A 24,528-nucleotide genomic window follows, 5' to 3' on the forward strand; every position below is an offset into this window, starting at 1 on the left:
TTTAAACCACTGCTACACACACACACACACACACACACACACACACACACACACACGAACAAACGGTTGGATAAACAAATAATTAATGAAAGCATAATGTAATGTATGACAGGATTGGATGTTGCTGTGCCCAGCTGACCTGTCATTCAGCCTTACTGATAGTTAGAGATGAGAGAGACCTGCATGTCCCCAGGTACCCTCATTTGTTAACTTCTGTGAGCGAAAAAGCCTTGGTTTTATGCATGTCAACATCAGAAGCCTCCTCCCTAAGTTTGTTTTACTCACTGCTTTAGCACACTCTGCTAACCCTGATGTCCTTGCCGTGTCTGAATCCTGGCTCAGGAAGGCCACCAAAAATTCAGAGATTTCCATACCCAACTATAACATCTTCCGTCAAGATAGAACTACCAAAGGGGGCGGAGTTGCAGTCTACTGCAGAGATAGCCTGCAAAGTAATGTCATACTTTCCAGGTCCATACCCAAACAGTTCGAACTACTAATTTTGAAAATTACCCTCTCCAGAAATAAGTCTCTCACTGTTGCCGCCTGCTACCGGCCACCCTCAGCTCCCAGCTGTGCCCTGGACACCATTTGTGAATTGATCGCCCCCATCTAGCTTCAGAGTTTGTTCTGTTAGGTGACCTAAACTGGGATATGCTTAACACCCCGGCAGTCCTACAATGTAAGCTAGATGCCTCAATCTCACTCAAATCATCAAGGAACCCACCAGGTACAACCCTAACTCTGTAAACAAGGGCACCCTCATAGACGCCATCCTGACCAACTGGCCCTCCAAATACACCTCCGCTGTCTTCAACCAGGATCTCAGCGATCACTGCCTCATTGCCTGTATCCGCCACGGAGCCGCAGTCAAACGACCACCCTCATCACTGTCAAACGCTCCCTAAAACACTTCTGTGAGCAGGCCTTTCTAATCGACCTGGCCCGGGTATCCTGGAAGGACATTGACCTCATCCCGTCAGTTGAGGATGCCTGGTCATTCTTTAAAAGTAACTTCCTCACCATTTTAGATAAGCATGCTCCGTTCAAAAATGCAGAACCAAGAACAGATACAGCCCTTGGTTCACTCCAGACCTGACTGCCCTCGACCAGCACAAAAACATCCTGTGGCGGACTGCAATAGCATCGAATAGCCCCGTGATATGCAACTGTTCAGGGAAGTCAGGAACCAATACACGCAGTCAGTCAGGAAAGCTAAGGCCAGCTTCTTCAGGCAGAAGTTTGCATCCTGTAGCTCCAACTCCAAAAAGTTCTGGGACACTGTGAAGTCCATGGAGAACAAGAGCACCTCCTCCCAGCTGCCCACTGCACTGAGGCTAGTAACACGGTCTCCACCGATAAATCCACGATTATTGAAAGCTTCAATAAGCACTTCTCAACGGCTGGCCATGCCTTCCGCCTGGCTACCCAACCTCGGCCAACAGCTCCGCCCCCCGCAGCTCCCAAGCCTCTCCAGGTTCTCCTTTACCCAAATCCAGATAGCAGATGTTCTGAAAGAGCTGCAAAACCTAGACCCGTACAAATCAGCTGGGCTTGACAATCTGGACCCTCTATTTCTGAAACTATCTGCCGCCATTGTCGCAACCCCTATTACCAGCCTGTTCAACCTCTTTTTCATATCGTCTGAGATCCCCAAGGATTGAAAGCTGCCGCAGTCATCCCCCTTTCAAAGGGGGAGACACCCTGACCCAAACTGCTATAGACCTATATCCATCCTGCCCTGCCTATCTAAGGTCTTCGAAAGCCAAGTCAACAAACAGGTCACTGACCATCTCGAATCCCACCGTACCTTCTCCGCTGTGCAATCTGGTTTCCGAGCCGGTCACAAGTGCACCTCAGCCACGCTCAAGGTACTAAACGATATCATAACCGCCATCGATAAAAGACAGTACTGTGCAGCCGTCTTCATCGACCTCGCCAAGGCTTTCGACTCTGTCAATCATCATATTCTTATCGGCAGACTCAATAGCCTCGGTTTACATTTACATTTACATTTAAGTCATTTAGCAGACGCTCTTATTTCTCGGATGACTGCCTTGCCTGGTTCACCAATTACTTTGCAGACAGAGTTCAGTGTGTCAAATCGGAGGGCATGCTGTCCGGTCCTCTGGCAGTCTCTATGGGGGTGCCACAGGGTTCAATTCTCGGGCCGACTCTTTTCTCTGTATATATCAATGATGTTGCTCTTGCTGCGGGCGATTCCCTGATCCACCTCTACGCAGACGACACCATTCTATATACTTTCGGCCCGTCATTGGACACTGTGCTATCTAACCTCCAAACGAGCTTCAATGCCATACAGCACTCCTTCCGTGGCCTCCAACTGCTCTTAAACGCGAGTAAAACCAAATGCATGCTTTTCAACCGATCGCTGCCTGCACCCGCATGCCCGACTAGCATCAACACCCTGGATGGTTCCGACCTTGAATATGTGGACATCTATAAGTACCGAGGTGTCTGGCTAGACTGCAAACTCTCCTTCCAGACTCACATCAAACATCTCCAATCGAAAATCAAATCAAGAGTCGGCTTTCTATTCCGCAACAAAGCCTCCTTCACTCACGCCGCCAAGCTTACCCTAGTAAAACTGACTATCCTACCGACCCTCGATTTCGGCGATGTCATCTACAAAATGGCTTCCAACACTCTACTCAGCAAACTGGATGCAGTCTATCATAGTGCCATCCGTTTTGCCACCAAAGCACCTTATACCACCCACCACTGCGACTTGTATGCTCTAGTCGGCTGGCCCGCTACATATTCGTCGCCAGACCCACTGGCTCCAGGTCATCTACAAGTCCATGCTAGGTAAAGCTCCGCCTTATCTCAGTTCACTGGTCACGATGGCAACACCCATCCGTAGCACACGCTCCAGCAGGTGTATCTCACTGATCATCCCTAAAGCCAACACCTCATTTGGCGCCTTCGTTCCAGTACTCTGCTGCCTGTGACTGGAACGAACTGCAAAAATCGCTGAAGTTGGAGACTTTATCTCTCTCACCAACTTCAAACATCAGCTATCCGAGCAGCTAACCGATCGCTGCAGCTGTACATAGTCTATTGGTAACAGCCCACCCATTTTCACCTACCTCGCTCCCATACTGTTTTTATACTGTTTTTATTTTATTTATTTATTTACTTTTCTGCTCTTTTGCACACCAATATCTCTACCTGTACATGACCATCTGATCATTTATCACCCCAGTGTTAATCTGCAAAATTGTATTATTCGCCTACCTCCTCATGCCTTTTGCACACATTGTATATAGACTGCCCATTTTTTTTTCTACTGTGTTATTGACTTGTTAATTGTTTACTCCATGTGTAACTCTGTGTTGTCTGTTCACACTGCTATGCTTTATCTTGGCCAGGTCGCAGTTGCAAATGAGAACTTGTTCTCAACTAGCCTACCTGGTTAAATAAAGGTGAAATAAAAAATAAATAAAAAAGAGAAAAGGTACATTTTCTCCAATTCAAATCAAATGTTATTTGTCAACAGCGCCGATCAGGTGTTGACCTTACAGTGAAATGCTTACTTTACAAGCCGGTAACCAACATTGCAATTTTAAGAAAAAATACATTTTCAGAAAAAAATAAAAAATATATAAAATATAACAGTAACAAATAATTAGTGCAGTAAAATAACAATATCGAGGCACAGTCAATGTGGAGGCTATATACAGGGGGTACCGGTACAGAGTCAATGTGGAGGCTATATACAGGGGGTACCGGTACAGAGTCAATGTGGAGGCTATATACAGGGTGTACCGGTACATAGTCAATGTGGAGGCTATATACAGGGGGTACCGGTACAGAGTCAATGTGGAGGCTATATACAGGGTGTATCGGTACAGAGTCAATGTGGAGGCTATATACAGGGAGTACCGGTACAGAGTCAATGTGGAGGCTATATACAGGGGGTACCGGTACAGAGTCAATGTGGAGGCTATATACAGGGGGTACCGGTACATAGTCAATGTGGAGGCTATATACAGGGGGTACCGTACAGAGTCAATGTGGAGGCTATATACAGGGGGTACCGGTACATAGTCAATGTGGAGGCTATATACAGGGGTACCGGTACAGAGTCAATGTGGAGGCTATATACAGGGGGTACCGGTACAGAGTCAATGTGGAGGCTATATACAGGGTGTACCGGTACATAGTCAATGTGGAGGCTATATACAGGGTGTATCGGTACAGAGTCAATGTGGAGGCTATATACAGGGAGTACCGGTACAGAGTCAATGTGGAGTCTATATACAGGGGTACCGGTACAGAGTCAATGTGGAGGCTATATACAGGGGGCACCGTACAGAGTCAATGTGGAGGCTATATACAGGGGGTACCGGTACAGAGTCAATGTGGAGGCTATATACAGGGGGTACCGGTACAGAGTCAATGTGGAGGCTATATACAGGGGTACCGCACAGAGTCAATGTGGAGGCTATATACAGGGGGTACCAGTATAGAGTCAATGTGGAGGCTATATACAGGGGGTACCGGTACAGAGTCAATGTGGAGGCTATATACAGGGGGTACCGGTACATAGGCAATGTGGAGGCTACATACAGGGTGTACCGGTACAGAGTCAATGTGGAGGCTATATACAGGGTGTACCGGTACAGAGTCAATGTGGAGGCTATATACAGGGGGTACCGGTACAGAGTCAATGTGGTGGCTATATACAGGGGGTACCGGTACAGAGTCAATGTGGAAGCTATATACAGGGGGTACCGGTACATAGTCAATGTGGAGGCTATATACAGGGAGTACCGGTACAGAGTCAATGTGCTGGGGAACTGGTTAGTCGAGGTAATTGAGGTTATATGTACATGTAGTTAGAGTTAAGTGACTATACATAGATAATAAACAGAGAGTAGCAGCAGCGTAAAAGAGGAGGGGGGCAATGCAAATAGTCTGGGTAGCCATTTGATTATCTGTTCAGCAGTCTTATGGCTTGGGGGTAGAAGATGTTAAGCAGTCTTTTGGACCTAGACTTGGCAGTCCAGTACCGCTTGCGGTAGCTGAGGGAACAGTCTGTGACTAGGGTGGCTGGAGTCTTTGACAATTTACAGGGCCTTCCTCTAACACAGCCTGGTATAGAGGTCTTGGATGGCAGGAAGCTTGGCCCCAGTGATGTACTGGACCTTACTCAGTTACAAATACCAGGCAGTGATGCTCTCGATGGTGCAGCTATAGCACTTTTTGAGGATCTGAGGACCCATGCTAAATCTTTTCAGTCTCCTGAGGGTGAATAGACTTTGTCGTGCTCTCTTCATGACTGTCTTAGTGTGCTTGGACCATGATAGTTTGTTTGTGATGTGGACACCAAGGAACTTGAAGCTGTCAACCTGCTCCACTACAGCCACGTCGATGAGGACGGGGGCGTGCTCGCTCCTCCTTTTCCTGTAGTCCACAATCTTCTTTGTCTTGATCACTGGCACCACACGTCCAGGTGTCTGACCTCCTCCCTATAGGCCGTCTCATATTTGTCGGTGATCTGGCCTACCACTGTTGTGTCATCGGCAAATTTTATGATGGTGTTGGAGTCGTGCCTGGTCATATGGTCATGCAGACATAAGTGAACAGGGAGTACAGGGAGGCCTGTAATTTTCATCATAGGTACACTCCAACGATGACAGACAAAATTCAATTTTTTTTCTCCAGAAATTCACATTGTAGGATTTTTAATGAATTTATTTGCAAATTATGGTGGAAAATAAGTATTTGGTCACCTACAAGCAAACAAGATTTCTGGCTCTCACAGACCTGTAAGAGGCTTCTTTAAGAGGCTCCTCTGTCCTCCACTCGTTACCTGTATTAATGGCACCTGTTTGAACTTGTTATCAGTATAAAAGACACCTGTCCACAACCTCAAACAGTCACAGTCCAAACTCCACTATGGCCAAGACCAAAGAGCTGTCAAAGGACACCAGAAACAAAATTGTAGACCTGCACCAGGCTGGGAAGACCGAATCTGCAATAGGTAAGCAGCTTGGTTTGAAGAAATCAACTGTGGGAGCAATTATTAGGAAATGGAAGACATACAAGACCACTGATAATCTCCCTCGATCTGGGGCTCCACGCAAGATCTCACCCCGTGGGGTCAAAATGATCACAAGAACGGTGAGCAAAAATCCCAGAACCACACGGGGGGACCTAGTGAATGACCTGCAGAGAGCTGGGACCAAAGTAACAAAGCCTACCATCAGTAACACACTACGCCGCCAGGGACACAAATCCTGCAGTGCAAGACGTGTCCCCCTGCTTAAGCCAGTACATGTCCAGGCCCGTCTGAAGTTTGCTAGAGAGCATTTGGATGATCCAGAAGAAGATTGGGTGAATGTCATATGGTCAGATGAAACCAAAATATAACTTTTTGGTAAAAACTCAACTCGTCGTGTTTGGGGGGTCCCCAGTTCACTCCAGGGTCTGGAGAGCATTCATGGAACGTCTGAGGGTCTCGGTCAGCCTCACCTCAGGTTTTCACCCCGAGAGTAACGGGCAGGTGGAGAGAGTAAAACAGGATGTGGGTAGGTTTCTGTGGTCATATTTCCAGGACCGGATGGCGGAGTGGGTGGCGTTCATCCCCTGCGCAGAGATGGCCCAAAACTCACTCCGCCACTCCTCCACTAACCACTCTCCATTCCAGTGCGTACTGGGGTATCAGACGTTTTTGGCACCTTGGCATCAGAGCCAGATCGAAGCTCCTGTAGTGGACGAATGGTTTAAGCACTCGGAGGAGACCTGGGACGCCGCCCATGTGCACCTGCAACGGGCCGTGAGAAGGCAGAAGGTGAGCGCCAACCGCCACCGCAGTGAGGCCCTGGTGTTCGCACCAGGGGATTGGGTCTGTCTCTCGACCCGAGACCTGCCCCTCCGCCTGCCCTGCCGGCAGCTGAGTCCGTGGTTTGTGGGGCCATTAAATGTCCCGAGGAGACTGAACGGGGTATGCTATAGGTTACAGTTTCCCCCAGATTATCGTATTAATCCCTCGTTCCATGTGTCTCTCCTCAGGCCGTTGATGGCTGGTCCACTCCAGGAGTCTGAGGTGCGGGAGGTTCTCCGCCCCCTCTGGACATCGAGGGGGCCCCGGCGTATGCTGTTCGAGCCATCCTGGACACGAGGCATCGGGTGAGGGGCCTTCAGTACCTCGTGGAGTGGGAGGGGTACGGTCCGGAGGAGAGATGCTGAATGCCGGTGGAGGACGTCTTGAACCCTTCATTGCTGTGGGTGTTCCACCGTCTCCATCCGGATCGACCTTCGCCTCGTCCTCCGGGTCGTCCCCGAGGTCGGTGTCGGCACGCCGCTGGAGCCGCGCCTCAAGGGGGGGTACTGTCACGACTTCCGCCGAAGTCGGTCCCTCTCCCTGTTTGGGCGACGTTCGGCGTTCGACGTCACTGGCCTTCTAGCCATCGCCGATCCACTTTTCATTTTCCATTTGTTTTGTCTTTGTCTTACACACCTGGTTTCAATCCCCCAATTACTTGTTCATTATCTAACCCTTTTGTTCCCCCATGTTTGCTTGTGAGTGATTGTTTTTATGTAAATTGGTCCGTTTATGAGGGCTATATTGTATTGTATTTGTCTATTAGATTTACTTTATATCTGCTGTTCTGCGCCTGACTCCTCAACACCAGCTACACACAGACCACAATACACTGTCTAGACAGAAAAATACCTTGATGTCATATTTTGCAGTAAAGTAAATGACGTAGTTACTGAATTTTGCCTTTTGACTAAAGCACATGCAGTTAAAATGAATGGTACCATTCCATACACGAAGGGAACATTTTGTAATTTGCTGTTTGATTGATGAGAAAGTCCATATTGGAAATGTACGGTCCCTTACTCAACTTACGCTAATGTTTCTAAAATTCGCCGACAGCGCTGGGCCGTACGCAGCGGCCAGATCTTCCGGGAAGTCATTGAACGAAGTCTCTCGGACATTTAGTTTCCGTTTTATAACATTTAAAAAAAAAATGTCATTTTTCTGCTGTCCCGGTAAATACCACCATATGGCGAATGGAATCATATTGCAAACGTACAAAACATCACCAATCACGACATGGCCATTTTTCCTAAGCGGAAAAGACTTCGGAGACGAAACTTGGTGAGCATAGGATTGGCATAATGTGCAGTTAGAACCGAACAAGATGGTGTCGAGACCTCAACATTTTTTGAATTAAGGCCATTTTTCTGGGATTGAAGGTCAAAAATGAAAATAGAGTGCTAATTTGACTGCATCACATCAAAGTACATGAACCTACGGTGTCAGGAAAAGAAGAACCAGACATTTATCTATCGTAATTTGAGAGAAATAGCAAAATGTACAATCGGTGATGGGTTTCAGAACTCTACGTGATTTCTGTGATTTTCTTTGATTTTCTGAAATAACACTCAATCATTCAATGAACCCTCTGTAAATAAGTCAGTTCTTAATGTAAAGACTGAAAACTCAAAATTCTGTAAGAGCCTACCCAAAGGGAAAGCAGGGTAGCCTAGTGGTTAGAGTGTTGGACTAGTTACCGGAAGGTTGCAAGTTCAAACCCCCTAGCTGACAAGGTACAAATCTGACGTTCTGCCCCTGAACAGGCAGTTAACCCTCTGTTCCTAGGCCGTCATTGAAAATAAGAATTTTTTCTTAACTGACTTGCCTAGTTAAATAAAAAAAAGGAGGATATGTGTTCATTTTCAGCTTCCTGTGTCAACCTGGAAGTGCCTTAAATTGGAGTCACAGGGGCTGTTTCGAAGGGTTAAAAAGGTCAGCTCTTTCCAAGACATCATATGTGTGATTAGAAAACCCTCATGAACTGTAAATCACTCATTTCTTCCAACAGCTGTCAAAGAAAAAACTCACACACACACAGCAAGGATGGAGTGACACAGTGCGGGGCTTAAAGACACACAGAGCCTGCAATGGCATTGCCATAAACTCTAGGCAGTGCAGAGTTCAACGAGATGCCTCGCTTGGTCTGAGCGCAGCGACCGTGATAAAAAGTAGGCCCATAACGAAGCCTGGCCCTAAATTTCAGGTGCTTTTGGGGGACAGCGGCGGAACCGTTAGGGTTAGAAGGACATGTCAACCAGTGCAAGCCTAAACTTGACTGTGTGGCATTAACCATTAACAGTGAAAACAGGGTTTTTTCATCTCACAGCTTACAATGATATCTCTCCAAGTAGGAATACATTGCCTGCTCCCCTAAATTCAACCTGAAGACTATGTGGGTTATGAATGCCTTACGAAACTGTCTTCGATGACAATTCATCAGGCCACTATGAGGTCTACCTGTGTTGATTCTAAGCTTCCTGGAGAAACCGGAAGTGATTACTAAATTCACCCTAAAGATGATTTGATATACCAAACCTGCAGTTTGAGAGACACTGCATTCAACCCTGTGTAGATAGGTCAATTCTGAACGTAAAGACTTTAAACGCAGGATTCTGTAAGAGCATAATCCAATCAGGGTATGTGTTTACTTTTAGCTTCCTGTGCCAAACCGGATATGCCTTAAATTGTGGTCAGTGTCTGTTTCGAAGGGTTAAAAAAGTCACATCTTTCCAAAACTTCATATGTGTGATTAGGCAACCCTCAGCTAGGCCTAAAACATAATGTCTGAACTGGACCCGCAACTAGAATGTTACTACGTGTTTTATGTTTTTATTATGGTTTAAATAAAAGGCGCTGTGAATTTTGGGCCTGTTTTGGAATATTTGATATTTGGCTTCTAAACGAGTTTGAAAAAGTGGGTGTGGTATCCGTTTGTATCAGTTTGGTGTCAGAATTATGTCTAATTAACTAATGGATGGTGACTTGCTGGCTATGTTGAACTTGTTGACACACCCCATCCCAGTAGCGGGATAATTGTCATCAGCAACGCTGAATAGCATAGCGCTACAGTGAAATAATATTACTAAAAAATATTACTATTCATGAAATCACAAGTGCAATATTGCAAAACACAGCTTAGCCTTTTGTTAATCCACCTGTCGTCTCAGATTTTGAAATTATGCTTTACAGCGAAAGCAATACAAGCGTTTGTGTAAGTTTATCGATCGCATAACAAAGCATTAAGTACACTTAGTATCAGGTAGCTTGGTCACGAAAATCAGAAAAGAGGTCAAATGAATTGTTTACCTTTGATGATTTTCGGATGCTTTCACTCACAAGACTCCAAGATACACAACAAATGTTCCTTTTGTTCCATAAAGATTATTTTTCATATCCAAAATACCTCCGTTTGTTTGTCGCGTTATGTTCAGAAATTCACAGGAAAGAGCGGTCACAACAACGCAGACGAAAATTCCAAATAATATCCATAATGTCCACAGAAACATGAAGAACGTTTTTTATAATCAATCCTCAGGTTGTTTTTCAAATATATATTCGATAATATATCAACCGGGAGTGTAGGTTTTTCAAAAGGACCGGGAGAAACAATCGCTTTACTCTGTTATGCAAAACTCACTCTGAGAGCCCCCACCTATCCACTTACGCAATGTGATCTTTCTCGCTCATTTTTCAAAATAAAAGCCTGAAACTATCTAAACTTGATGCCCTCAATCTCACACAAATTATCAATGAACCTACCAGGTACCTCCCCAAAGCCTTAAACACGGGCACCCTCATAGATATCATCCTAACCAACTTGCCCTCTAAATACACCTCTGCTGTCTTCAACCAAGATCTCAGCGATCACTGCCTCATTGCCTGCATCCGTAATGGGTCAGCGGTCAAACAACCTCCACTCATCACTGTAAAAGGCCTTTCTAATCGACCTGGCCGGGGTATCCTGGAAGGATATTGATCTCATCCCGTCAGTAGAGGATGCCTGGATATTTTTTTTAAATGCCTTCCTAACCATCTTAAATAAACATGCCCCATTCAAGAAATTTAGAACCAGGAACAGATATAGCCCTTGGTTCTCCCCAGACCTGACTGCCCTTAACCAACAAAAAAACATCCTTTGGCGTTCTGCATTAGCATCGAACAGCCCCCGTGATATGCAGCTGTTCAGGGAAGCTAGAAACCATTATACATAGGCAGTTAGAAAAGCCAAGGCTAGCTTTTTCAAGCAGAAATTTGCTTCCTGCAACACTAACTCAAAAAAGTTCTGGGACACTGTAAAGTCCATGGAGAATAATAACACCTCCTCCCAGCTGCCCACTGCACTGAAGATAGGAAACACTGTCACCACTGATAAATCCACCCTATTACTGCACCTGTACATAGCCCACCTATAATTTAGCCCAAACAACTACCTCTTTCCCTACTGTATTTATTTTATTTATTTATTTATTTTGCTCATTTGCACACCATTATTTTTTATTTCTACTTTGCACATTCTTCCACTGCAAATCTACCATTCCAGTGTTTTACTTGATATATTGTATTTACTTTGCCACCATGGCCTTTTTTTGCCTTTACCTCCCTTATCTCACCTCATTTGCTCACATCGTATATAGAATTGTTTATACTGTATTATTGACTGTATGTTTGTTTTACTCCAAGTGTAACTCTGTGTCGTTGTATGTTTCAAACTGCTTTGCTTTATCTTGGCCAGGTCGCAATTGTAAATGAGAACTTGTTCTCAACTTGCCTACCTGGTTAAATAAAGGTGAAAAAAAAATGTTAAAAAAAATTAATAACTAGTTTTCTAAAACTAATGTGGGAGTAATGAGACAGTAATGATGTGGAGTCAAAATAAACATTTTACATTCATTATTACAAAGTGTTATTATAAAGTGTTACCAATCTATATATTAATTCAGACTCCACATCATCTGAGAGAGCTGCTCTTGTGTGACCCCTGACCTGGCAGCAGTGATGTAGTGAGAGTAGTGGTACTGTTCATACACAGTATGTTGAGGTTGAGCTGTCTGATGTGGTCTCCTTCACTGTTGTGCTTAATCATTAATGCATATACTAATGATTAGTAAATAGTTTATAAGGATATTCATTAAACATCTTATGAATGATCTTATGTATCATTATTACATACATTATTAAATGCACATACTAGTAATTTACACATGTGAGAATACCTACCTGACTAACATTTAACACATTTGGGAGTAATGATTAATAAATGGTGAACAAACTGTACATTCCTTACACATGTTTTATTACTGAATGCTATTATAAAGTGTTACCCATATTTGCAAATTCTTAAATTTGACCATTAACTACTTACACAATACACCATTGAGATAGACTTGGATGTTATCTGATATCATGCATATTGTACATTTACATTTTACTACACGTGGTGAAGGCATTGTGTCCCAATTGAGCCACTAGAGGGAGATGTTGAACAACATATAGAAAGACTCATGACGTCCTCAAAATGTACTTTTAGAATACTTACAAACTATTTATCATTAAATAACATGGAACATCAACAGACTTTGGTATTTGGAATATACAACCCAAAATGACTACAATGTATTTTATTAAACAAGCTTATTCCTTCTTATGCCGACTCCAAGTCATTCCAATTCAATCCAGTCAAATCATTCTGTATCAACACCACATGTACCTAAACACTGAGATAAGTCATGTCAGTGTATTGTTACATGAATGAGATACTTACAACAATTGTATAATAAAACTATATAAAACCTATGTTTGTCAAACTAGGGAATAAAGACATGAACTATGAACGCCTTAAATTCAGAGATAAAATAAGTTTAACTGTCACTTTGAACCATGGATAAAGGAAAGCATAAATGATTGGATTGATTAAGGAATTAACAAATGCCAGAAAAGAGATTAAATATGATAACAAATTATAACTTAAAAAAGAAAAAGAAAAAAAACTAATAAAGATGGAATCCAACAAATGAAATAGTTGAAAACAACAATAGACAGAGTTTTTGCTGCTTTTCTCTCAGACTTATTTGCCTGTACAGTTTTAACACCAGACACACTGGCAGCCTCTTTAGAAAATACCTTTCTGGCCTGTGATCTGGCCACCACAAAGATTTTCATATAAAGTGTTATAATAACAGAGCACGGGACAACCATTGTAATTACAATGTCAGTGATATTAACCCAGACTGAACCTTCAACAGCAGTACATTCTTTCAAACACCTACTTGGTACCTGTACACGTACAAAAAACTGGATATTAGCAGCACGGTATATGATACAACAACACCAGGTGATGGATATACAACACGTGATTCTAGTTGTTGTTAGTTTAGAGTGGTACAATAAGGGATCAAGGGACAAGCCTCTGAATGTGCTTGAATGGCCCACCCAGAGCCCGGACTATAACCTGATCGGACGTCTGTGGAGAGATCTGAAAATAGCAATGCAGAGAGCCTCCCCATCCGGCCTGACAGAGCTTTTGAGGACCTGCAGAGAAGAATGGGAGAAACACCCCAAATACCCTGTACGCTGGCATAGAGGCTTCAACGAGGTACAGCATAAAGGGTCTGAATACTTAGGGCTCTCCAGAGGATGGTGTAGTCTGCCAAACACATCACTGAGGGCACCCTGCCTGCCCTCCAGGAAACCTACAGTACCCAATGTCACAGGAAGGCCAAAAAGATCATCAAGGACATCAGCCACCTGAACCACGGACTGTTCCCCCCGTTATCATCCAGAAGGCGAGGTCAGTACAGATGCATCAACACTGGGACCGAGAGACCGAAAAACAGCTTCTATCTCAAAGCCATCAGACTGTTAAATACCCATCACAAGACGACTACCACCATGTTACTCATCCCTGCATCTTAGAGTATGCTGCCCAATGTACATAGACATGGAATCCCTGGTCACTTTAATAATGTTTACATACTGCTTTACTCATCTCATATGTATATGTATTCTACTGTATTTTTTGTCAAAACCACTCAGACATTACTTGTCCAAGTATTTATATATTTATTAATTCCATTATTTAACTTTCATATGTGTGTGTATTGTTGTGAATTGTTAGATACTTCAGCACTGTTGGAGCTAGGAACAAAAGCATTTCACTACACCTGCAATTACATCTGCTAAACATCTGTATGTGACCAATACAATTGCATTTTTAATTGATTTTGTAGTATATTGAAGGTAATAACCCTTGAAACGTAATGTTCAGTATATTAGATATTGGTTCCCTCACCCTATAAGCAGTCTCTGAACTGATCTTTGTCTGTGCCACTCTGACATTGCTCATCCATATATTCTTAATTCCTGTGCTTTACTTAGATTTGTGTGTATTAGGTATTTGTTGTGAAATTGTTAGATATTACTTGTTAGATATTGCAGCACTGTCAGAACTAGATGCATAAGCATTTCGCAACACCCGTAATAACATCTGCTAAACACATGTTTTTAACCAATAAAATTGTATTTTATTTGATACTAATGAGTGCAATCAGTCACTGCCAACAAACAAGAATGTTATAATTTTCAGACAAACACGTTACTTCCTTCATCACACTACTACAACACTGTGACTGTTTTGAAATAAAATGAGAAAAAATATATAATATATATAAATATATATTATATATATATATAAGAAAGTATGAATAGTCCTCCCTTTAGATTAGAGACTGCAAAACTACTTTACTAATGATCAGTAAATGGTTTATAAGAACATGTATTAAACATCTGATGAATTATCTCCTGAAACATGATTACATAATATAAAAGTTGTTTTAAAAATGTGTGAATAACGAGCTTACAAAAATAAATATGGTATTATTGATAAATGAATTGTGAATAAACAATTAACTAATCCATAAGAAACTATTTAGTGCGTTAACCAATATCTATAAATGTGAGAATACCGAGCTAAGTAACATTTCACAAATGTTGCCTTAATATCAAAGGTGAGCAAACTGTAAATGCCTTACAAACTGTAAATGCCTTACAAATGGTTTATTACTGAATGTTATTATAAAGTGTTACCCATAATTGCATGTACTTACATTTTACCATCAACTACTTACACAATACAGCAGTTATTTAGACCTGGACGTTATCTGATATCATGCAGTATTATACATTTCAACTTTAATGCACTTGATGAAGTCGCTGTATCACAATTGAGCCACTAGAGGGAGATGTTAAACAACATATAGAATGACTCATGACGTCCTCAGAATGTACTATTAGAACACTTACATACTATTTATCATTAACATGGAACAACCACAGCCTTAGGTATTTGGAGAACACAATCCACAATGACTACAATGTATTTTATAAAACAAGCTTATGCCTTCTCCAATTCATTCCAATCCAGACAAATCATTCTGTATCAACACCACATGTATCAATCATGACAACACTGAGATAAGTAATGTCGGTGTATTGTTACATAAAATAATTACAACAATTGTAGAACAAAACTATATCAAACAAATGTTTGCCGAACTAGGGAATCATATTATAGGAACTATAAATGTCTTATCTTCAAAGTTAATATAAGTTTAGCTGTCACTTTGAACCATGGATAAAAGAAAGCATAAATGATTGGATTAATTAAGGAATTAAAAAGTGCCAGATAACTGGTGAAATATGATATTAAATGATCACCTATAACAGAAACAACAAAGTAAATAAATAGAGATGGAATCCAAGAAAGGAGATAGGTGAAAACAACAATAGCTAGAGTTTTTGCTGCTTTTCTCTCAGACTTATTTCTCTGTTCTGTTTTAACACCAGACTCACTGGCAGCCTCTTTTGAAAATACCTTTCTGGCCTGTGATCTGGCCACCACAAAGATGTTCAAATAAAGTGTTATAATAATAGAGCACGGGACAACCATTATAAATGCAATGCACATTATATTAACCCATGTTATTCCTTCAACAATAACACATTCTGTTAAACACCTACTGGGTGTCTGCACATTTACAAAGTTTTGTACAATAACAGCATCATATATGATACAACAACACCAGGTAATGGATATACAACAGATAGTTCCTGTTATTGTTATTTTAGAGTGGTATAATAAGGGATCACACACAGCAACATAGCGGTCAATAGATATAAGGACCAAATTGCCAAGAGATAAAGTAGTACATAAAAAAGTAATGTAGAAATGAAACACACAGAAATATTCCCCAAAACCCCAGCATGATTCCATTATTGATACAGTCGTTACTGGTATCACAATCAGTCCCACCAGGAGATCTGACACAGCCAGAGAGAAGATGAGCAGGTTGGTTGGAGTGTGGAGCTGCTTGAAGTGAGAGATGGAGATGATCACCAGTATGTTCAAAAATACTGTAACTGCTGAAATCAATGAGAAGAAGATGTACAGTGTTATGTAGATAGATGTCGATAGAAAAGCCTTTCTGCAAGAAGAGTTTCTGTCCTGAAAACAGTATTGAACATCTTCATGTTTCTCCATTTGTAATAAAAGGTCAAAATGCTGAGCTCCTGCTTGGTCCTGTGTGTGACCCTGTCAGGTCCACCTTCTGACAAACTCTGAGCTCTGCCTCTCTATTTATCCCTGCTTTACTGACAGACACTCCCCTCCCCAGCTTATCTCTGCAAACACACACACACACACACACACGTGTGCGCATGTGAGCACAGAATTGAACAAACGGTTGGATAAACAAATCAGTTGTGAAAGCATGATGTAATGTATGACAGGATTGGATGTTTCTGTGCCCACCTAGCCTGTCCTTCAACCTTACTGATGGTTATAGATGAAAGAAAGGGAACATTTACTCAACCTAGCATTTTAATGGGGAAACATGTTATGAGTGATGTTTTGGTCAGTCAAAGGCTATTTTTCAATGGAAATATGATACATGTGAAGACTAACTGGTTTAGGTGATGTCAGTGCTCAGTTTGGACCATATTCCACAACCTCAGGAGAGGTGACGGCACGCCACATGTCAGCTGGTCAGTGTGTAGGAAAGTTGACAGTAGGGAAGTTGTTGAGATAGCATAAGTTTATGGTGTACATGCTAATAGCAAATCAAAATAGTGGCATTCCATAGGAACGTTCCATAGACTATTAAAATGTTGATCTGAACTGAATTATTAAGTTGATGCTGCCCTACAAAGGCAAAACGTATCTATGAATTTGATCTGTTTCAACGACCAGGTATATTATCTGATTAATGTGGTATTCGTTTCCTGACACAGGAACAAGCCATTTGATCCGAATATATAATGGTGAATCAGAAAGTACTGCATAGACAGAAAAATAAGTACGATTTTGCGGTAAAATAAATTACGTAGTTACTGCTTTTTGCCTTTGTAGGGCCTTATGGGGTATGCACTTTAGCACATGCATTCAAATGAATAGTGGCATTCCATATGAATATTCCATAGACGTTTAGAAATGTCCATCTGAACTGAATTATGAACTATACTTATTTAAGTTGAGGGAAACTTTGTCTCAGTTAGATCATTGGAACAAATACTATTTGTCAGACATCAGAACAACAACACTGTATTCTGACCCAATCACCCAGTAATGTTGTGTTCCTTTTCTGGTGTGTTGTTTTCTCTGATTTAAACAGCAAAAGACTAAATTTAATTTCCATTTCATTTGGTTGTATCAATTATCTCCAACGCACTTCTAAAAGAACATTTCACACAAAAAAATAACAACTCTTTAGGAATAATTCACAATTAGCCATTTAACTGTCACACCCTGATCTGTTTCACCTGTCTTTGTGATTGTCTCCACCCTCCTTTAGGTGTCGCCCATCTTCTACAATATCCCCTGTGTATTTATACCTGTGTTCTCTGTTTGTCTGTTGCCAGTTCGTCAACCAGATATTTTGCTTCAGCTCTTGCTTTTCCCACTCCCTCTTTTTCTCGCCCTCCTGGTTTTGACCTTTGCCTGTCCTGCCTCTCTGCCTGCCTGCCGACCTGTGCCTTTGCCCACCTCTGGTTTACTGACCCCTGCCTGCCTTGACCTGTATATTGTCTGCTCCTGTTGGATTATTAAACCATTGTTAATTTGACATCGTCTGCATCTGGGTCTTACCTTCATACCTGATATCAACAGCTTCACCGGTAGCCCCCGGACCCTGGGCACAAGGACTATCTATAATAAAGTCGAACTACTGTATTGTAACACTAAACATACAGAGTAAATGGGAGGCTATATACAGGGTATACCGGTACAGAGTTCATGTGGAGGCTATATACAGGGGGTACCGGTACAGAGTCAATGTGGAGGCTATATACAGGGTATACCGGTACAGAGTCAATGTGGAGGTTATATACAGGGTGTTACAGTACAGAGTCAATGTGGAGGCTATATACAGGGGGTACCGGTACAGAGTCAATGTGGAGGCTATATACAGGGGGTACCGGTACATAGTTAATGTGGAGGCTATATACAGGGTATACCGGTACAGAGTCAATGTGGAGGCTATATACAGGGTGTTACAGTACAGAGTCAATGTGGAGGCTATATACAGGGGGTACCGGTACAGAGTCAATGTGGAGGCTATATACAGGGTATTACGTTACAGAGTCAATGTGGAGGCTATATACAGGGTGTACCGGTACAGAGTAAATGTGGAGGCTATATACAGGGTATACCGGTACAGAGTTCATGTGGAGGCTATATACAGGGTATACCGGTACAGAGTCAATGTGGAGGCTATATACAGGGTACACCGGTACAGAGTCAATGTGGAGGCTATATACAGGGTGTTACAGTACAGAGTCAATGTGGAGGCTATATACAGGGGGTACCGGTACTTAGTCAATGTGGAGGCTATATACAGGGGGTACCGGTACAGAGTTAATGTGGAGGCTATATACAGGGGGTACCGGTACAGAGTCAATGTGGAGGCTATATACAGGGGGTACCGGTACATAGTCAATGTGAGGACTATATACAGGGTATTACGTTACAGAGTCAATGTGGAGGCTATATACAGGGGGTACCGGTATAGAGTCAATGTGGAGGCTATATACAGGGGGTACCGGTACAGAGTCAATGTGGAGGCTATATACAGGGTATTACGGTACAGAGTTAATGTGGAGGCTATATACAGGGTGTACCGGTACAGAGGAAATGTGGAGGCTATATACAGGAGGTACCGGTATAGAGTAAATGTGGAGGCTACATACAGGGGTACTGGTACAGAGTCAATGTGGAGGCTATATACAGAGGGTACTGGTACTGAGTCAATGTGGAGGCTATATACAGATGGTACCGGTACAGAGTCAATGTGGAGGCTATATACAGGAGGTACCGGTATAGAGTAAATGTGGAGGCTACATACAGGGGTACTGGTACAGAGTCAATGTGGAGGCTATATACAGAGGGTACTGGTACTGAGTCAATGTGGAGGCTATATACAGATGGTACCGGCAACAGAGTACATGTGGAGGCTATATAAAGGGTGTACCGGTACAGAGTCAATGTGGAGAATATATATACAGGGGGTACCATTACAGAGTAAATGTGGAGGCTATATACAGGGTATTACGGTACAGAGTCAATGTGGAGGCTATATACAGGGGGTACGGTACAGAGTCAATGTGGAGGCTATATACAGGGGGTTACGGTACAGAGTCAATGTGGAGGCTATATACAGGGGGTTACGGTACAGAGTCAATGTGGAGGCTATATACAGGGTATTACGGTACAGAGTCAATGTGGAGGGTATATACAGGGTATTACGGTACAGAGTCAATGTGGAGGCTATATACAGGGGGCACGGTACAGAGTCCATGTGGAGGCTATATACAGGGTATTACGGTACAGAGTCAATGTGGAGGCTATTTACAGGGTATTACGGTACAGAGTCAATGTGGAGGCTATATACAGGGTATTACGGTACAGAGTCAATGTGGAGGCTATATACAGGGTATTATGGTACAGAGTCAATGTGGAGGCAATATACAGGGTATTACGGTACAGAGTCAATGTGGAGACTATATACAGGGTGTTACGGTACAGAGTCAATGTGGAGGCTATATACAGGGTGTTACGGTACAGAGTCAATGTGGAGGCTATATACAGGGTATTACGGTACAGAGTCCATGTGGAGGCTATATACAGGGTATTACGGTACAGAGTCAATGTGGAGAATATATATACAGGGGGTACCGGTACAGAGTCCATGTGGAGGCTATATACAGGGTATTACGGTACAGAGTCAATGTGGAGGCTATATACAGGGTATTACGGTACAGAGTCAATGTGGAGACTATATACAGGGTATTACGGTACAGAGTACATGTGGAGGCTATATACAGGGTATTACGGTACAGAGTCAATGTGGAGGCTATATACAGGGTATTACGGTACAGAGTCAATGTGGAGGCTATATACAGGGGGTACCAGTACAGAGTGAATGTGGAGGCTATATACAGGGGGTACCAGTACAGAGTCAATGTGGAGGCTATATACAGGGGGTACCAGTACAGAGTCAATGTGGAGGCTATATACAGGGGGTACCAGTACAGAGTCAATGTGGAGGCTATATACAGGGGGTACCAGTACAGAGTCAATGTGGAGGCTATATACAGGGGGTACCAGTACAGAGTCAATGTGGAGGCTATATACAGGGGGTACCAGTACAGAGTCAATGTGGAGACTATATACAGGGTATTACGGTACAGAGTCAATGTGGAGGCTATATACAGGGGGTACCAGTACAGAGTCAATGTGGAGACTATATACAGGGTATTACGGTACAGAGTCAATGTGGAGACTATATACAGGGTATTACGGTACAGAGTACATGTGGAGGCTATATACAGGGGGTACCGGTACAGAGTCCATGTGGAGAATATATATACAGGGGGTACCGGTACAGAGTCCATGTGGAGGCTATATACAGGGTTTTACGGTACAGAGTCAATGTGGAGGCTATATACAGGGTATTACGGTACAGAGTCAATGTGGAGGCTATATACAGGGTATTACGGTACAGAGTCAATGTGGAGGCTATATACAGGGTATTATACAGAGTCAATGTGGAGGGTATATACAGGTACAGAGTCAATGTGGAGGGTATATACAGGGGGTATTACGTACAGAGTCAATGTGGAGGCTATATACAGGGGGTACCAGTACAGAGTCAATGTGGAGGCTATATACAGGGGGTACCAGTACAGAGTCAATGTGGAGGCTATATACAGGGTATTACGGTACAGAGTCAATGTGGAGGCTATATACAGGGTATTACGGTACAGAGTCAATGTGGAGGGTATATACAGGGTATTACGGTACAGAGTCAATGTGGAGGCTATATACAGGGGGTACCAGTACAGAGTCAATGTGGAGGCTATATACAGGGGGTACCAGTACAGAGTCAATGTGGAGGCTATATACAGGGGGTACCAGTACAGAGTCAATGTGGAGGCTATATACAGGGGTACCAGTACAGAGTCAATGTGGAGACTATATACAGGGTATTACGGTACAGAGTCAATGTGGAGGCTATATACAGGGGGTACCAGTACAGAGTCAATGTGGAGACTATATACAGGGTATTACGGTACAGAGTCAATGTGGAGACTATATACAGGGTATTACGGTACAGAGTACATGTGGAGGCTATATACAGGGGGTACCGGTACAGAGTCCATGTGGAGAATATATATACAGGGGGTACCGGTACAGAGTCCATGTGGAGGCTATATACAGGGTATTACGGTACAGAGTCAATGTGGAGGCTATATACAGGGTATTACGGTACAGAGTCAATGTGGAGGCTATATACAGGGTATTACGGTACAGAGTCAATGTGGAGGGTATATACAGGGTATTACGGTACAGAGTCAATGTGGAGGCTATATACAGGGGGTACCAGTACAGAGTCAATGTGGAGACTATATACAGGGGGTACCGGTACAGAGTCAATGTGGAGGCTATATACAGGGTATTACGGTACAGAGTCAATGTGGAGGCTATATACAGGGTATTACGGTACAGAGTCAATGTGGAGGCTATATACAGGGTATTACGGTACAGAGTCAATGTGGAGACTATATGCAGGGTATTACGGTACAGAGTCAATGTGGAGGCTATATACAGGGTATTACGGTACAGAGTCAATGTGGAGGCTATATACAGGGTATTACGGTACAGAGTCAATGTGGAGGGTATATACAGGGTATTACGGTACAGAGTCAATGTGGAGGCTATATACAGGGTATTACGGTACAGAGTCCATGTGGAGGCTATATACAGGGTATTACGGTACAGAGTCAATGTGGAGGCTATTTACAGGGTATTACGGTACAGAGTCAATGTGGAGGCTATATACAGGGTATTACGGTACAGAGTCAATGTGGAGGCTATATACAGGGTATTATGGTACAGAGTCAATGTGGAGGCAATATACAGGGTATTACGGTACAGAGTCAATGTGGAGGCTATATACAGGGTATTATGGTACAGAGTCAATGTGGAGGCTATATACAGGGTATTACGGTACAGAGTCAATGTGGAGGCTATATACAGGGTATTACGGTACAGAGTCAATGTGGAGGCTATATACAGGGTATTACGGTACAGAGTCAATGTGGAGGCTATATACAGGGTATTACGGTACAGAGTCAATGTGGAGGCTATATACAGGGTATTACGGTACAGAGTCAATGTGGAGACTATATACAGGGTATTACGGTACAGAGTCAATGTGGAGGCTATATACAGGGTATTACGGTACAGAGTCAATGTGGAGACTATATACAGGGTATTACGGTACAGAGTACATGTGGAGGCTATATACAGGGGGTACCGGTACAGAGTCCATGTGGAGAATATATATACAGGGGGTACCGGTACAGAGTCCATGTGGAGGCTATATACAGGGTATTACGGTACAGAGTCAATGTGGAGGCTATATACAGGGTATTACGGTACAGAGTCAATGTGGAGGCTATATACAGGGTATTACGGTACAGAGTCAATGTGGAGGCTATATACAGGGTATTACGGTACAGAGTCAATGTGGAGGGTATATACAGGGTATTACGGTACAGAGTCAATGTGGAGGCTATATACAGGGTATTACGGTACAGAGGCAATGTGGAGGTTATATACAGGGTATTACGGTACAGAGTCAATGTGGAGGCTATATACAGAGTATTACGGTACAGAGTCAATGTGGAGACTATATACAGGGTATTACGGTACAGAGTCCATGTGGAGGCTATATACAGGGGGTACCGGTACAGAGTCCATGTGGAGGCTATATACAGGGGGTACCAGTACAGAGTCAATGTGTGGGGTACCGGTTAGTTGACGGAATTATGTACATGTAGGTAGAGTTAAAGTGACTATGCATAGATAATAAACAGAGTAGCAGCAGGGTAAAAGAGTGATCTAGGTAGCCCTTTGATTAGATGTTCAGCAGTCTTATGGCCTGGAGGTAGAAGCCTTTTGGACCTAGCGCTCCACTACCGATTCCCGTGCGGTAGCAGAGAGAACAGTCTCTGACTGGCTGGAGTCTTTGACACCGCCTGGTATAGAGGTCCTGGATAGCAGGAGGCTTGGCCCCAGTGATGTACTGGGCAGTACACATTACCCTCTGTAGTGCCTTGTGGTCGGAAGCAGAGCAGTTGCCAAACTAGGCAGTGATGGAGGTTATATCCTGCCTGTTTGGCCCTGTCCGGGGGTGTCATCGGATGGGGCCACAGTGTCTCCTGACCCCTCCTGTCTCAGCCTCCAGTATTTATGCTGCAGTAGTTTATGTGTCGGGGGGCTAGGGTCAGTTTGTTATATCTGGAGTACTTCTCCTGTCTTATCCGGTGTCCTGTGTGAATTTCAGTATGCTCTCTCTAATTCTCTCTTTCTTTCTCTCTCTCTGAGGACCTGAGCCCTAGGACCATGCCTCAGGATTACCTGACACGATGACTCCTTGCTGTCCCCAGTCCACCTGGCCGTGCTGCTGCTCCAGTTTCAACTGTTCTGCCTGCGGCTATGGAATCCTGACCTGTTCACCGGAAGTGCTACCTGTCCCAGACCTGCTGTTTTCAACTCTCTAGAGACAGCAGGAGCGGTAGAGATACTCTGAATGATCGGCTATGAAAAGCCAACTGACATTTACTCCTGAGGTGCTGACTTGTAGCACCCTCGACAACTACTGTGATTATTATTATTTGGCCATGTTCTGTTATAATCTCCACCCGGCACAGCCAGAAGAGGACTGGCCACCCCACATAGCCTGGTTCCTCTCTAGGTTTCTTCCTAGGTTTTGGCCTTTCTAGGGAGTTTTTCCTAGCCACAGTGCTTCTACACCTGCATTGCTTGCTGTTTGGGGTTATAGGCTGGGTTTCTGTACAGCACTTTGATATATCAGCAGATGTACGAAGGGCTATATAAATACATTTGATTTGATTCAACCAGTTAGGATGCTCTCAATGGTGCAGCTGTAGAACCTTTTGAGGATCTATGGACCCATGCGAAAATCTTTTCAGTCTCATGAGGGGTAATGGGCTTTGTCATGCCCTCTTCACGACTGTCTTGGTGTGGTTGGACCATTTTAGCGTGTTGGTGATGTGGACACCAAGGAACTTAAAGCTCTCAACCTGCTCAGCTACAG

General features: G+C 43.2%; 1 protein-coding gene across 1 annotated transcript; it reads right to left on the minus strand.

Annotated features, from left to right (window-relative positions):
- Positions 1-12,042: 12,042 nt before the first annotated feature.
- LOC115123319 (trace amine-associated receptor 13c-like) lies at positions 12,043-19,315 on the minus strand. The gene is made up of 2 exons (XM_029652658.2): positions 15,868-19,315; positions 12,043-13,118 (listed from the first exon to the last, which is right to left on the minus strand). The coding sequence occupies exons 1-2, from the start codon at positions 16,389-16,391 to the stop codon at positions 12,821-12,823; spliced, it is 822 nt and encodes a 273-aa protein (XP_029508518.2). The 5' UTR covers positions 16,392-19,315; the 3' UTR covers positions 12,043-12,820.
- Between the last annotated feature and the right edge of the window lie 5,213 nt (positions 19,316-24,528).

Source organism: Oncorhynchus nerka, linkage group LG14, assembly GCF_034236695.1.
Source record: "Oncorhynchus nerka isolate Pitt River linkage group LG14, Oner_Uvic_2.0, whole genome shotgun sequence".
NCBI classification, from domain to species: domain Eukaryota; kingdom Metazoa; phylum Chordata; class Actinopteri; order Salmoniformes; family Salmonidae; genus Oncorhynchus; species Oncorhynchus nerka.